Source organism: Perna viridis, chromosome 3 (assembly GCF_037379345.1).
Source record: "Perna viridis isolate PV_CMFRI_1.1 ecotype Kerala chromosome 3, ASM3737934v1, whole genome shotgun sequence".
Classification (NCBI taxonomy): domain Eukaryota; kingdom Metazoa; phylum Mollusca; class Bivalvia; order Mytilida; family Mytilidae; genus Perna; species Perna viridis.
Genome location: NC_142447.1, coordinates 15,370,035 through 15,386,342, shown reverse-complemented (window position 1 = coordinate 15,386,342; position 16,308 = coordinate 15,370,035). Strand labels below are relative to the sequence as shown.

Genomic DNA, 16,308 nt, shown 5'->3' with positions numbered 1-16,308 from the left:
CTGGTTTATTTCAATAATCTGGGACCAGGTGAATGTCATGCCGACTCTGAAATCTGTTGAAAAAATATCAAATATTGCATAAGTAAAATATATGTAAAATGTTCAGGACTTTAACTCTTAGAAATTCAAGAATTCTACGTGTAAGTTAATTTCAGACCCGATTTTTTTTGCATATTAGATACAACACACGTAATTAGTCGGTTAGTGACTTACATAATCTTTTTTGGCCTGAATTTGGGGATAGTGTCCGGAGCTATTTTCTAATTGGCTAGCCACTGTAGCTGCTTCTCAGTGAGAGTCTAAATCAGAACGTAGCAGTGGACACTGAATGACAAAAGCGATTATTACTAAAACAATATGATTGTAAATGATCAAGATATACAAATGTGCATTAGATGTATTGACTGTCACACATTATTTACTTCATCTTGTTCATGAATTGCGCATATAGGTCACCATGTGTTTTGCAACTATATATATGTTCATATATGCACAGACTCTTGTGAAGATAGATAATTTATAGAAAGATGGACAATGACAGTCCCTTTAGAAAAATTACAAGGCCAGACACTGGTATCAGACATACCCGCCATACACTTGCATTCATTCCAAAGAATAAATGCCCTTTTCTTCAAGAAAACACATCAAATCAAAATACTTTTTACCCTCTTCTGCAGGGGCTGCTCTGGCTCCCAAAATTCTGTCGCCAGAAAAATCGCCAGCTGCTATTTTTTGTCACCAATTTTCAGAAATTAGAGCCAAAGGGTGCCAAAAAAAACCAACACTTTTTTTAAAAATATTGTAACAATATTAAGTCCACTGATGAATTATCAAAAAAACCTCTCCATTCATGACATACATGTACCCAAGATTCACTCTTGATGTATGTACAAAGCAGGTTTTTAGCTCTAGTCTGTCACTTTCAGATGTATAAAATAATAAAGTACTACTCCAGAAACAGATATTTTACTTCTATCAAGGACTTTATATTACTATTCTCATTTAGTCCCTGATTTTAAAACATTTTTGTTCACCTTTGTCCTTAATGGTCCAATTTATCTTACAATATAATTTGATTTTTTTTAATATTTTTAAACAAACTTTTTTTTTCAAGTGATAAAATTTCTATAAAACTACATTTTGTACCATGGGCCATTAATTGTGTCCCTGTTTAATTATCTTGATATCTGAATAGCATTTTTTTAATTAGATTTCGGGAATCCCCATTCTATTTGTTGACCGATTTTCCTGCCAAAAAAGTCACAGGCAAAAATGTAAACAAAAGTCATCCATTTTCTTACATGTATATCAATTCTTTCATTTCGAAGTGTTTTGAGACACTTCCTTATGGGATAATCATTTTTAATTGGATTTAATTTATTCTGTTATTAGGTAAGTCTGTTTCCGAATGGTTAAACAGGGCTGTGAAGCCTGTATGTAGCCATGTGCACATGGCCTTTATTGTGTTTACCTTTGACCAGATGATAAGAGTATTGATTGGCTCAATAATATGTTTACATTTGATTGACACCTTCCATGAGGATATTTTAAGTCACAGTCGCCTGGTCTAACTACCTTTAATTGCCTTCAGTCGTAAATTGGTCATTGTCAATTAACTCTGACCAGCTGATAGACTTCCTGTCAATTTTAATATACAAAACCTAGGCACCAAGAAAATCGCCAACTGGCTATTTTTGTCACCAGATAAAATAAAAAATCGCAAATTGCGACATTGGCGAAGCCCAGCATGACCCTAGCTTCTGTCAAACAAAATACCTTTGGAATGTTCAAAGTGGAGGCCTCCCCTGGTTGCGGCAGAAATTAAAGTAGAACATTATTTTGATTCAAAGAACGCTGACTCCTCCAAGGAGCATACATGTAGGAGCTTAAAAAAAATGGAGGTACAAAACTCAACTAGAAAAAAAAATTTTTAGAATCATTGAAGGACATTACTTTTGGAACAGAATGGTAGCATATGAACCATTTTTGGAATAAAGGGTCAGAAACAAGCATTTTCCTAATGCACTAAATGTTCAAAGTTTATCCACTGCAGTCAAATCAATCATTTTATGATATTTCAGAATGTCTTTAGTCATACAACCAAGAGACACATTAATAGCAGATCTGGATTACCCCTGAACACAGTAGTTGTTTTTGTGCCACAACAGGAAGCATGGATAGTAGAAAGATTTGGTAAATTTGAAAGAGTTTTAGAGCCAGTAGGTATCTTTTCCGATTCCTGTTCAGTAGATTTAATTTATTGGTTTACTCAAGCATTTAATAGTCCTTTTTCATATTCTCAAATTTGACTTTCATTTTTTAAGATTTTAAGCAACGGGAAGTATTTTTCTACATTTTTGTAATCCAACAGACTGGCTTACTGTCAAATTGGGACAATGAACAGCAGTAGACTTCAAAGTCAATTGATTAGATCCATGGTAAGTACTTGGATACTTTTAAATAACTTATTTGAAACCATTTAGGTACTTAAGTTTCCACGAAAAATGCTTACTATTTTCCCTTTCCTTCCTCCGACTAGACTGCCAACCAGGTTGTTGTGTGTTGGTGGGTTATGTCCCTTTGAAAAACTTGCTAAAACAGCTTGAATTCTAAAAATATGAAAAGGACTATTGTATTTGTGGTTTAGCAATGTCAAGAGTAAATAATTTATCTTTAGTTTTATGATTCTTTGTTATGTTTGAGTTTTGATGATCAATGTTTTAATTAATATTCATTTTATATTTTCCAATTCAAGCTTGAAAAGAGAGTGAAAAATTTAATCAATTATTGAACCAGCATGAATTAGTACAAGGTTTGTAACAAATGTAAATATTACATAATGCACTCTCTGTGTACTCAGAATCAAACAAACATGCACATTTGCATAAAGAGGAATAACTATTCATATTTTTTTAATATAGTGAAATATGAAATATACCAAAATAAACTTGTACGGTATACTTGTGTACTAGTCATTCTAAATATTTTGTAGGGCTTGAATTTCCTGATTCCAGTGATTGACAGTGTACATTATGTACAAAGTTTGAAAGAATTGGCAATAGATATACCACAACAGGCAGCTATCACTATGGGTAAGATTCAGTTCGTGTTTATGTATAGATCAAATTGTAAATGAAAAAAATTTGAGCAAAAAATAGCTATATGACTATTGATGTTTTGTATGAAACTTTTTATTTTGTCAAGAGACCTGTACATCCTCCCATATACAAAGAATGAAAGTGCCTTTCCCCTGTCCCATTTTATGGTAATTTTGACTCAAGCACAGTAAAAGTCTAGATTGTTTCCCTGTTTACCCAAATCAGTCTCAATTATGGGTCCGGAAACGGTTAAAAATGCCAGTTATTGACCGACAAATTTTGCAAATGTCCGTCGACTATTTTCCAATATTGGACATCAAAAATAGTCAATCCTTATAAATTTCAGTCTCAGTGGTTTTATTAGTGTATAAACATCATATCTATCTGTCTCCTAATTGTTTATTGGAAATTAATCGACAGATGCGTGTCAATTTTAGCTGATGTGCAGCCACCTGAGACTGTGATTTACCTGTAACTAATTAGTTGATTGCATAATTGAATTAATGGTACACGAGATTAATTGAAGTGACTCGGACAATTTTCATTCATTTATTACTTGATTTATTAAGAAAAAGATGTCCATCGATCATTTTCCTGTCGATCTTTCAGAAGTAACGAAAGCACATATGGTGCTGAAACTACGAATCAGTCGTAGTTTGTAATTATTAATTTGCCGATTGAATCTTTTTAACGCAGAAGTCAACAGCCCATTTAAATCAATAAACAGAATGTGTTCCAGATTTTCTTTCATAATTTCATCAATCGGAAGTTTCTGGCTGTTTGTCGATGTGATGAAAAAGTCTAAAAGATACAATGTTTTGTTTACATGTTGGAACGTCCATGTGTGGTCGAAACCGAACTTGTTTTTATAAAAGATAGAGTATGTGATGAAATAACACAAATTCCAATATTTATCTTAAAATAACTTCATTAACAAGTTTTTTATTAAAATTTTTCGATCTTATCAAGACTCACACAAATGTCTGCTGAAGTTTGATAAAATGACCGGATTGGGCTGTCAAAATTTCCGGACCCTTGTTCTCAATGTAATATTTTTTGAAAAATAAAATTATTTCCTTACCTACATATACCCCTTTTTTTGTGGTAGCTGGAAACAAGACATTTATTTTTTAGGCCTAATTGGATCTAATTATGTAGTTAAGAAACTATAAGTACCAATAGGTCAACTTCAATTTAAGAGCTACATTTTTATATGAATCAAACAGAGCAGCATGTTTTATTAGTTTGATATTTTCATTGCTAGCTGTATACCCTTATACAAAATGCATTCAAGTTTCAAGTTATTGTTGGAGTATATATTTGTTTGGCTCCACTAAGCAACATTTGAACTAGTTATGTATACAAAATTATATCCCCTGCAATGAAGATACTTTGGATTGCATGTTTTTGACTTGTCTATCCATCCTGTTTTTGTCATGGCAACTTCTCTCAAACTACTGAACAAAATTTCACAGTATTTGGTTATGTAATAGGGAAAAAATAGTACGTTGTGCATAATGGAATGTGGATCTCCTAAATTTTGTGATAGTTATGCCCCATTAAATTGGTTTCCTGAAATGCATATCTTGAAGTGCAAATCTGTGCTGATACCTTATACATTATATCATTTATGCTTTTTGTCTTGCAGACAATGTAACATTACAGTTGGATGGAGTTTTATACTTGCGGGTGATAGATCCAGAGAAGGTAATCTATATTGCAACAAGGCTATAAATGAGTGGTGGTATGATGTCCAGAACCTTTAAAATGTCTATTCTTTTCTGTCCTTGATCTTCATTCCTCTTAGTTGACACTTTATTGAGAACTTTTGGTTTTCATCAGTTGGACTATTGATTTGAAACTTGGAAAAGTCATGTGCCTTCCACTGTTGAAGGTAAATTTGAATCTCTTGGCAATTTGAGCAAAGTTTTTGAGAGAGATAAATTTAGTACATGTATTAGACAACTCGTTACATGTAACCAATTTGAAAAATGTGAAAGTTTGTAAATGGAGGGTAAAGCTTACTACACCAACATGTAATAATATCGTTGGTTTGAATTTTGTCTCCCATACCCACAGCCAGAATTCTTATTTCTTCAAAGTTTCTAATGATGAACAAGGTATTATTTGAATTTGGAATTTAGAAAATGACAAAAAAATAATTTGTAAAATTAAACACTACTAAGGGGGTTAATAATGCTGGCATGGCCACGGGGTATGGTTAGTTGGATAACAAAAAGCAAGGAAAACTTACCAACTCCCCTTAGTAATGATGGCATGACTAACCCTGTTAGTAGGGTAAGTTCTATAAATAATTATTTTACTTATTTTCTTAAAACCAAAATAATTCCAAATTCAAATAATATCTTGTTTGAATAAGATTAAATATCTGCCATTATACTTCAAACAATCAATTAATCTATCTAAGGAATGCAGTTTCAAAATTATATTAACCAAGTTACAGTTTAATTAAATATTTTGATAATTTTCGAATGAAAAATTGTTTGTATTATTAACAATCTGCAGTGAAAAGTACTAATTAATTTATGAATATTCATAGGCTAGTTATGGTGTCGAAGATGCAGAGTTTGCTATAACACAGTTGGCCCAAACAACCATGAGGTCAGAAATAGGAAAAATTAGTTTAGACACTGTGTTCAGAGAAAGAGAAACACTTAATGTTAACATTGTTGGTAAGGACTAAATGATAGATGTTCAGAAATTCAGAAAAGGGGGCCCTGGTGCCTTACCTATGGGTGGTTTCGGGCTGCTTAAGGAATTCCCTGTTTATTTCTGTATAATCAACATAACTTTCTAGCACCTAATGGGGGCTTGACCCTCCTTGGTTCTGCTTCATAATCAACTTTTTCTGTTGGGGCAATTAGCTCTAGAGATCACATAGAAAAACCTAAAAGACAATCGTACACCTTAGTTCTTGTATAAGTATTGGAGAGTAACCACACACATTATATCAATATTTTAAACTTTTTCCCAAGGAGTTAAACACAGTGCTATATTTAGGATATAATTGTGTTGTAGGTTTGAAAATTTGGAGCTGTCAACTTTGGATTTGATGGTTGCAAATTGAGTTAAGTGGCGACTAACAGATATTTGCCCCCGTTAAATCTAGATTGATGACAAATCTTCAAGTACAATACAGTTATCTCTTTTATTATGCGATGATAATAAATATCTGTGAAAATAATAGTTAAAAATCTTTGAAAGTAACTCTGCGCATGCTTAAAACAATTTGAGAGACTCAGTTGTGGAATTGACGCCCTGAAATTTTAAGTGATATCCATTGAAATGCCGCAGGACAATGAATGCATTAGAATGGCATCATAGTGTTAAATGACAAGGGAACACTATGTAATATTGTATTGTAATTTGATCTAATTTGTCTATCATGAAAATTCAAAAAGCTACACACCTCACCTTGTCCAAAAAAATTCCTTTTTGACTGCATGTATGCATGTATTTTTAGATTGAAATGTTTGGAAACAAACAGCTGAACTTGTTGGAATATTATTGTTTTCTAATTAGTGACAGATTAGTAATGTAAAAAAATGTCATAAAGTTTACTTTTTAGAGGACCTAAAAAATGTTTGCTTATATTGTGGTATTATGCTGTCTTTGTCATCTGTGTGTGTGCGTCTTTAGGCATTCTTTGCCCAGACAATAACTTGAGTATAAGAGTATAGATCTTTTTAGAATTATACCATATGTGCTACTGGTACATTACAAAATGAAGGTTGGGATTAATTTTCGGTGTTATGACTTGCTTCGTTTAGGAATAAGGGGCGAAATGTTGTCCAGAACCAGAGATGGGGTAATTGAAATTGTAAGTCAGTTGTAACTGATTACCTTACATTTCTTTAAGTAATCATTGTAATCAGTAATCAGACAAAAATCTGATTACATGTAATTTAATTTAATCAATTACTTGTCAAAATACCCTGTAATTCTGATTACTTTATGATTACATATGATTACAATGAAAATGTTAAAGTCTAAATTGGTATCTATGGATAATGCATTATGTCAACAATAAAAAAATAGAGTAAAATGATTGTTAATCATTCATTCACCATAGTTATTTACAAATTCATTGTAATCAGATGTAGTCATGATTACTTGCCAATGTAATCATTAATTTAATCAGTTAGTTTCAGAAATGCTGTAATCATTAATTTAATTTAATCATACATTTGAGAAAGTAATTGTAATTTGATCAATTACATTGAAAGTAATCATACCCATCTCTGTCCAGAACAAGCATTTGCACATGATGATTAGACAATACTTAGTTTTCAGTAATTGGATCTCTTTGAAATTGTATCGCAACGTGCCATGCCAACAAGGGAAGGCTGGTATTGATATTGGGGGTGGTGACTTGAACTGATAAGGTAGTAGGGACTAGTAACAAGCATTTTTATGATGTCCAGATATTAACTGGAGTAAGAGTAAATTTTTGAAATTGTACCAAAAAAATGCCATACTGTTTAATAAGGGCCCATTTTTGATTCTGGTCAAATTCTTTATCTGCATTGATTATTTAATTGCAATTCAAATATAGTGCTGTATCAAGCTTGAATGGCTTGAATGTCCATACTCGCCCCAACTGTTCAGGGGTGATCTCTGTAGTTGTATAAAGCTGCGTCCTGATAAGTATTTTATTACAGATGCTTTGAACAAGGCTGCAGATGCCTGGGGCTTGACATGTCTTAGATATGAAATACGTAAGTACAGTAAATCTTGATTATTTTTCAAATTTTTCATCTGAATGATGTATGAGAGTAAATCGTTATGAATTACTGTAAGCCTTGAAATTTTTATGGCATTTTATTTTTGTGATAAGACCTGTATCTCAAATATTAAACAGTTACTTTCTTTGTAGAACATTATGAAGCAACTTCAGTAAAGGTTGTTTTTTCAAAACTACGTGATAAATATACTGATTGCCAAAATTAAAAATAAATAAAATGGTGCACAGTACTGTATTTGATGCACTTTTATCCATGAAGTTAGCAGTAGATATACAAGTGAAATCTGTAATACATGTGACAAATATTCTGTCTACTTTAGCTAAATTTAAATTTCATTTGTGACTGCTTTTTTCTTTTCACACTGAATTTTAATAATGGACTATGTCTAGATCTATAGAATACTGCATTTAAAGTGTGTTTCTATATATATATATATATGTTGATAGGGGATATAAAGTTACCTCCTAAGATCATGGAAGCCATGCAGATGCAAGTAGAGGCTGAAAGAAAAAAGAGAGCTGCTATATTAGAATCGGAAGGTATATTTTAGGACATCAGTCATTGTTTAAAGCTTACTTATACATTGTAATTTGCTGAAATCATCTGTTTTTGTGTGTGTGTGTGTGTGTGCATTTGATAGTCTCTGCAAAGGAGGTGAAGAAATAATGGCTACCACCATCAAGACAATAAAAATTCTCAGGATGCTTTAGAATCTAATTTACTTATCCTCTATTGATTAATTAAATAAGATATTGATACAAATGTGCAGTGATTTTCCAACCCTAATTTTGGGTCTAACTGTCAACCCCATTCCCAAAGAGAAATATGCTAAACATTTCCCTATTCTCAGCCGTGAAATTCCCAACTATGACTTTTACCATTGTTTCAAGATTTGAACAGACATTTTTAAGATACACTTCAAAATAATGGAAACCTGTAATGGTTCTTATAAGGATTTTAATTACAAATTATATTTGAAATGCTGTATAAAAATTCTTTGTCTTATGAAAAAAGTTTTCTCAATTTTCATGTTCTTTTTCCCCAACTGCATGGGCCCAGGCCCCTTCCCCAAAACAGTAAGAAGGTCACTGTATATAGGTTTTTAATCATGAGGGGTGTTTCATTAAAACATATGAGGGGTAAGAGTAAGGCACTTTTATTTGTATGTGGGTGTTCAGGTCTCTTGATAAAATATACAGTTCCATACAAAATATCAATAGAACTTCTATGGTTGACTCCCCTGGGTACCTCATATCTTTAAATGGAACAGCCCTGAGGATAAAACAAGAATTATATGATGTAGCATCAAAAGCATTAGTATCATGATTTGAAGCATGTTGTTACACCACAAATACATCACTGATAGATGTGATAATATAAAATCTTAAATAATTTTATGTTGTAATTTTTCCATTATTTTGGGATGTTATACTGGTGGTTGTTGACTATTCTCATATTTGAGATGTTATACTAGACAACTGTCCTTTAGTATTGTACTATTTAGCAAATAGTTAATGATGCTGAGGGTCATAGGGCAATATATGGACCGGTTGGTGGCTTCCAAAAACATTGTATGGACCGAAGCATAGCTAAAGTCCACTGAATTTTATGGGGAGACCAACCAGTACATATATTGCAATTTGACTCAAAGTTGATTGAGCTAATTGCTATATTATACTTATATATAACTTATTGACTGAGTGAAAGTCCTTAATTTATATATTACATATGTAGATAATGTATTTTCTATTTATCTGCTTCGTCTGTGACGCTTCTGCCATAATTGGCTTAGAGTAATTACGAAATGGTTTATACTCAGATCTAAATTTAGAAGTATAGCATTGATTTACATATTAATAGAAGCATAGTGTCAATATATATAAAAATAGAAACAAGGCTTCAGTTATGTTGAATATCCTTTGAATCACATGATCATGATAACCAATGAAAAAGGAGGAATGTTACACCATATGTAATATATTAAGATATTTTACTGATAGTCCTTGGCTGTTCTATTACTTCAGAATGTTTTACTAGACAAGTCTGGTAGTCTTTGATTATTTTATTATTTTAAGATGTTATACAGGTATATAGTTCTTGATATATTTTTGGAGTAATAAAATCTTTGTTATATTATTGATATATATTACATAAGTCACTTGCTTTTCTTCTATAGGTATAAGGGAAGCTGAAATTAATGTTGCGGAGGGTAGAAAGAAAGCAAAGGTGCTTAACTCTGAAGCTTTTCAAATAGAACAGATTAACAATGCTAGAGGTAAGTCTTCGCCTTGGCATTGGTTTGCAAATTGTTTCCTGCAAACAAGGTTTATAGAAATCATCCTATGTGTCCGTCTATACACATTTCTTGGAAGCTCAACCCCTTCTGAACTGCTCCATCTGTTATGATGATTTTTTCAGAAAGATTAGGCATCGCACGTAGATCTGCATGAAAGGAGATAATTTAAGTGAAAGGGAGTTTCATGGCTCATTACTGTAGTATTTATAGTGTTCTATAGTGTCATTTTTTTGTTATTATTGGGCTTGGATTATCATATTTCCCTTTCTGGCAAAGCTGTTGTTAAATCAGATTCAGAATTTACAAAAAAAGGTGTTCTACTCAGCAGGGGTGTAATTTTTTTGGCAGATTTGCACATTTCTGCTCTTACAATATATATATTTTACTGTTCTAATTCCTTATTTTACTGTAATTTACTTCTAATTTTGTCAATATCTGCTTCTCTGCTGTTCCTCTGATCTCATCCCTGTCTCAGATTTCCTGCTCTGTTATACCCCCACAATAAAAAAGCAGGGGGTATATAGTGATGACGCGATAGGTTCCTGTGCATCTGTTTGTCTGTCCCCCGTTTTAATCTGCAACTCCTCTCAAACCACTGAATAGAATTTGATGAAACTTTCGTACATTCTTTGTCATATAATTCCATTGCAAATCTATTTTGTTTCTTTTGGAGTTTCCTGATGCAAAATGAGGAGTAAGGCATTAGTTGACCAAGGAGGTACCATTTTTCCCTAAACTACTTAATTGAATGTGATGTAACTTTAACAAATTCTTCATCACATGATGGATATCACCTTACTGTTGACCAAAATTTACGACAAACGTGATGACTTTTCATTCAGAATTGTCAGCTTTTCTTTCATCAATGGCAACATCCCCTCAGCACCTGCATATGGTGTATTCATATCACAACTCATACTTTATGCCAGAGCTTGCCGTAACTACGCTAGACTTCTTACAATTAGGTATCTGGAACAGGGTTTTGTTGCTACAAGATTGAAGTCATCACTACAGAAGTCTTATGGTCATCATCATGAACTTGTAGATTGTTACGATGTATCCATCTACACCATGAAAACTGATTTGTTCAAAGTGTCATAGTTTTCCTTTCCTCTTTTGTCTAACCCAGACTTGACTTTTTATGAGCAGTTTGGTGGGTGTTACTAAAAAAGCTGAGGCCATGCTCCCAGTTTTTAGTGGAGTTAAAGGTGCTCATTTGCTTCTGTTACTTTGTATGTATTATTTTAGTTACTTTGTGTTCTTTGTTGTGTATGTCTGTTTTCTATGTCTGGTCTTTGTCCTTGGATTACATTCTTTTGATTTCTGTTAGAATCTTGGTTCCCTTGATTACTCTTGCAAACAGTTTTTCTACTTTAAAAATAATTTTCACTGAGTAACTTATTTGACAACCAGCATATTTAGTGGTTTTTTTTTATAAGCAAAGTCATTTTCCATTAGGGTCCTAGTCAACTCATACACTGTCTTAATATTATGCAAACTACCTTCATTGTCTATTACCAGGTGAAGCAGAAGCAATTCTAGCCACAGCTAAGGCCAAGGCAAATGCTATAAATATGGTTGCCAAGGCCATATGTCAAGAGGTAACATAACCTTTGTAATGCTATTGAAGTACAATTTGTTGTGAGAAAATGTGTTATATAAATAGATCGTCATCATTTGCATATATTCTATTTTATTTTAAGTACTCTCTCATAGCTCTGTGAGAATGGCTTTCAATTGTGTAATTTTAATGCTTTTAAGATAATGCTAACTTAGTTGACATATTTGTAAATTAGTGATGAGAATGAGTTGTCTATGATAGTTGTAATGTTTCAGTAGTTTTATTGGAATAATAGATTAACTTACATAAGAATGTAAAATATCGGCAGTGATGGATACAGAGAGTCAGGTTTAGGCTATTGTTTGTCAAATTTTACTTAAAAAATGCACAAAAGTAACATAATTGCCAGCAAGAGTTGATTCAATCCCCGAGACTTATCTTTCCTTTTCCGCCACTGATCAGGAAATTGGAATATTTTAAAGATCATAGACTAAAGCATAATTATCAACCTTGTTCAACAGTCCCAACAATTGTACACTTACATGTGTAATATATTTAACATGGTGGCCAAGATAGACTCATATCATCTGGTCTGCCTGGTTTGTACTTGGACATCTCTTAGAGCAAGAGAAACTGTCCCTGACAATTTCCAGATAATAACTTTAGAACTGATCTATGAATTTTTTTGAAATTTTGCACTGTTATTTAATACCATAAAATAAAAGTTAAAATATTTTTAGCAAAATCCAAAATGTGGTTTTTGAGTTAAGTCATTTTAACATTTAGCCATCACCCTGTTTTCTCCATAATATGGCAGGGTATCACTTAATTTCCCATTAATGCCCTATTTTTCATCCTGAACCATAAGAGGATGTTTTTATACCTGTTCATTTATTTTTTTCACAAAAAAATACCAAGCGTCAAAACAAAAAGACAATTTTAGTAATCAGAATCCATGGACATGGGAAAAACTTGGAAACTTGAAACGAAGATGATCTACAGTCACAAGGAATCTAGGCAGAATAAAATACAGTGGTCCTTTTCACAAAAAATCATAAGTGTAAAATTAGTCATAAGTTATGACGTCATAGTAAATAAAAGTATTGTGACGTCATAACTTACAACTAATTTTACTCTTACAATTTTTCGTGAAAAGGGCCACAGTTACATACTGTAAACACATTAATTTTCGTGGATTCTGTTAAGTGAACATATTCAACGGTATCAATTTTTTCATGCTTTAAAAAACAATAATTAGCATTATATAATGTTTAATATCAATTTCGCCAGTAATATTTTTCGTGATTTTCTGTCCATGGAGAAAATAAATAGTGAAAATTAGTATGTTTACTGTTTAAACACTGAATTTACTAGTACATGTTAGAACAGGAAGGCAGCACACAAACAAGAAAAGAAACAATAATGAAATCAAGTGCTCTGAAAGGGTAAGCATATCCTGCTCAGCCTAAGACAACTGTTACATTGAGTTGAGTGATTGAAATCAAATAAGCTTCATTTGTTGCCTGAATCTTTAAAATATTTCAGAATGGAGTCAATGCTGTGTCCTATAATGTTGCAGAGCAGTACGTTTCAGCATTTGGTAACTTAGCTAAGGAAGGAAATACTGTATTATTACCTGCTAATACTGGTGATGTTGGTAGTATGGTTTCACAGGTAAGGTTACAACAAGTTGATTTCCTTTAACAGAAAGACCATGACCTGATAAATTGCTTTAGTTAGTTACCATTATGGACAATTGACATGAAAAATTAGACTTTTTATCAGACATAGATTCAAATGCCTGTTGATTAATAGAAAGTTCAAGTCAGTAATCTAAAAAGTTTATATAATCTGTCCAAAATTGAATCAGTGCTACACATGTATGTAAGTGTTTAAATAAGAGAAAGAGTTTGTATTAGAGTACTATTTTGACATATGAACCAAGAAAACCATTCGAAGAGAGATTGAGGGTACTTGTACTCTATTTATAGCAAGTAATATACTAAACTTTAGTGAATAGAATTGGTCTTAACTGGATTGAATGACGATGACTAGATGGAATTATTAAACTTGACCATTGACAAAGGTATTTACATGTAAGAGTGATACTGGTTTCAATACAAATCGTGCCAGGCTACTGAGTGTTTTAAATGATCTTCTCGTAGTTTACCCCATAATTGACAGCTATTCATATTTGGAAGGCAGTGTTCAAAAGAAAAAAACAGGTGTTTTGTGGTTAAAATGTAGGACAGATATCTACCTAGAATGTGGTATAAATCTTTTAACAAATTAAAAAAATGAAATTTGACATGTATTTTTTTTTCACAAAACACAAATATAGCAAAAATTAACCCATACTAAACTTTCCACTTAAAGGACTTTTTATGACAACTTTTTTTGCAGGCTATGGCAATATACAATAATCTGTCCTCAGCCAACAAACAAAAACCATTGCCAACCAAGAAAATTGTAGAACTTGATAGTCAGATAGACAATGTTGCTGAGGATTTCTCATATGAAAACACTGGAACTGAACTAAGTAAATCTAAAAGTTTAGAAGACGACTTTTCTATAGATGACATAGATTCAAAGGAAAAATAATTTTATGATGAATTGCTGTAATAAATATACATGTATGTCTGTGTGTTTCTGGTGTATTTTAAACCATTTTATCTGGCTGTGAATATCAATAGTAAGATACCTACATGTGCACATGTGCACTTGTACACATGTATTAAAGATAACTTGGGAGCAAGGCATTAAGGAAATTTCAAGTCGTTACTAGTATTTACGTGTAGAAATCATAATTTCCTTTTGTGACTCAAATAAAAGCAAATAAAGATGACTAAAAAAATGTAAAAGTTGCTTTATTTCATAAGTTTTTCAATATAAACAAGGATTGTTTTCAGTTGATGGTTGAAAAGAATATTGCATTTAAACCACTTCATGTCGTTTTGGCTGAATAAAACAAGAAGCATAAGCCGCACCTAAGTTGTTCAACACAGTATTCTAACTGGCAATTTTAAAAAAAAACAAAACAAAACAAAACAAAAGAATAGAATAGAAAACAAACAAAAAAAAACAAATAACAAGAAAACTAATAATATGAAATCTAGAAATTTTAACTTTATTGCTTTTCATCCTGAGTGGGACAGAAGGTCAAATTAGTAACTAGGGTCATATGAAATTTGCATTTTTCACAGTTGTTTTAGTGCACTGGGATACTATTAATTAAATTAAATTTAATTATAATTTATGTGTGGCTTAAATATCAAGTTGGGTTATTTTAGATGGACATTGTTGCTTAATTAAGCTGAATCATTCAGCATTTTACAGCAATCAATATATTCTTAGTGGACCTTACATGAACCAATGAAATATTTAATGGTTTAGCTAGCAAGGGACGTAGGAACCTCTCACTATAACAAGAAATTTACCCACTTCTTACTCAACTGCAAAGAAAATGCCATCATGTAATGGTATTGTGATGTTGTTATCATCATTGGTAGACATTTTGTTTCCTGGCAATAACTCACGTAAAAGCGTATTGATCTATCATACTTCAAACAAGTCGGGGATTGTTCTTGGGGATTGTGATTTGAATTGTCAATAAATCAGAGACAAAAAAGGTACAAGACATGTGTTTTCCTGATTTCTGGACTTGAGTTAAGTAAAAGCTAATGAATCTCTTTAAAATTGTACCACAAGGTTCCATACTGCAAAAAGAAGGACTGGAATTGATAAAGGGGTTGTTGCCTGAAGGAATTAGGAACCAAAAAGGGGCCACTTTCATGACTACGGGTCAATAACTTGAGTTAATGTGAATGAATATTGTTGAAATTGTACCACAAGGTACCATAAAACAAAAGGAAGAATGGGGTTGAATTTATTAGATGTGACTGGAACCATTTTTGAATAAGTAGCCACTTTGATTTCTGGTAAAATACTTAACCTTGGTCAAATTATTTAATAAAAAATCAGAGCTGTATCAAGCTTAAATGAGGTGTCCATATATGCTCCAACTGTTTAGGGTTTGAAGCATTTTATTTCATATATTTTAAGGGTTACTATAGCTTCTATTCCTTTTGAGTCTACAATGAGGTTCTAAAAAAAATAATTTGTCATGCAAGAATAATGGAATAACAATTCATGGTGTAGGAGGGGTACCAAAAAGGTGCTTTCTGAGATTTTGAGTTTCTCCATAAGTCTTGATTATGACGTATATTTTAAGGCTGTGATAAATGTTTTTTTCACGGAGTCGTACTACTATCCCTGTGTCAAACATTTCTTATGCGGTGTCTGGATTGCATAGTCTCATAAGACCTACTCACTTGTACCATATTCCTAGATTAGATAGAAAACTGTCACATATTATCACATATATATCCCGTGTTCTTAGGAGATAAAAATTGAAGATTTCAAAATTTAGGGAGATTAAAAGTTACTCAAATACAATAGAATCTACTGGATTTTCAGTGTTGATTATTTTAGAGCAGGCTGATTTGAATGAATAATTACACATTTCATAGTATATACTCATAAAACAACTTAATTACAAAAATAAAAATATGTATCCTTTTTTTAGGG

General features: G+C 32.2%; 1 protein-coding gene across 1 annotated transcript; it reads left to right on the top strand.

Moving 5' to 3' along the window:
• LOC148621156 (stomatin-like protein stl-1) lies at positions 1 to 14,361 on the top strand. The gene is made up of 11 exons (XM_088575238.1): positions 1 to 140; positions 2,082 to 2,219; positions 2,993 to 3,092; positions 4,747 to 4,805; positions 5,659 to 5,791; positions 7,781 to 7,837; positions 8,311 to 8,403; positions 10,041 to 10,139; positions 11,682 to 11,761; positions 13,267 to 13,395; positions 14,125 to 14,361. Exons 1-11 carry the CDS (start codon positions 99 to 101, stop codon positions 14,320 to 14,322), a joined length of 1,128 nt encoding a protein of 375 aa, XP_088431364.1. The 5' UTR covers positions 1 to 98; the 3' UTR covers positions 14,323 to 14,361.
• Positions 14,362 to 16,308: the final 1,947 nt, after the last annotated feature.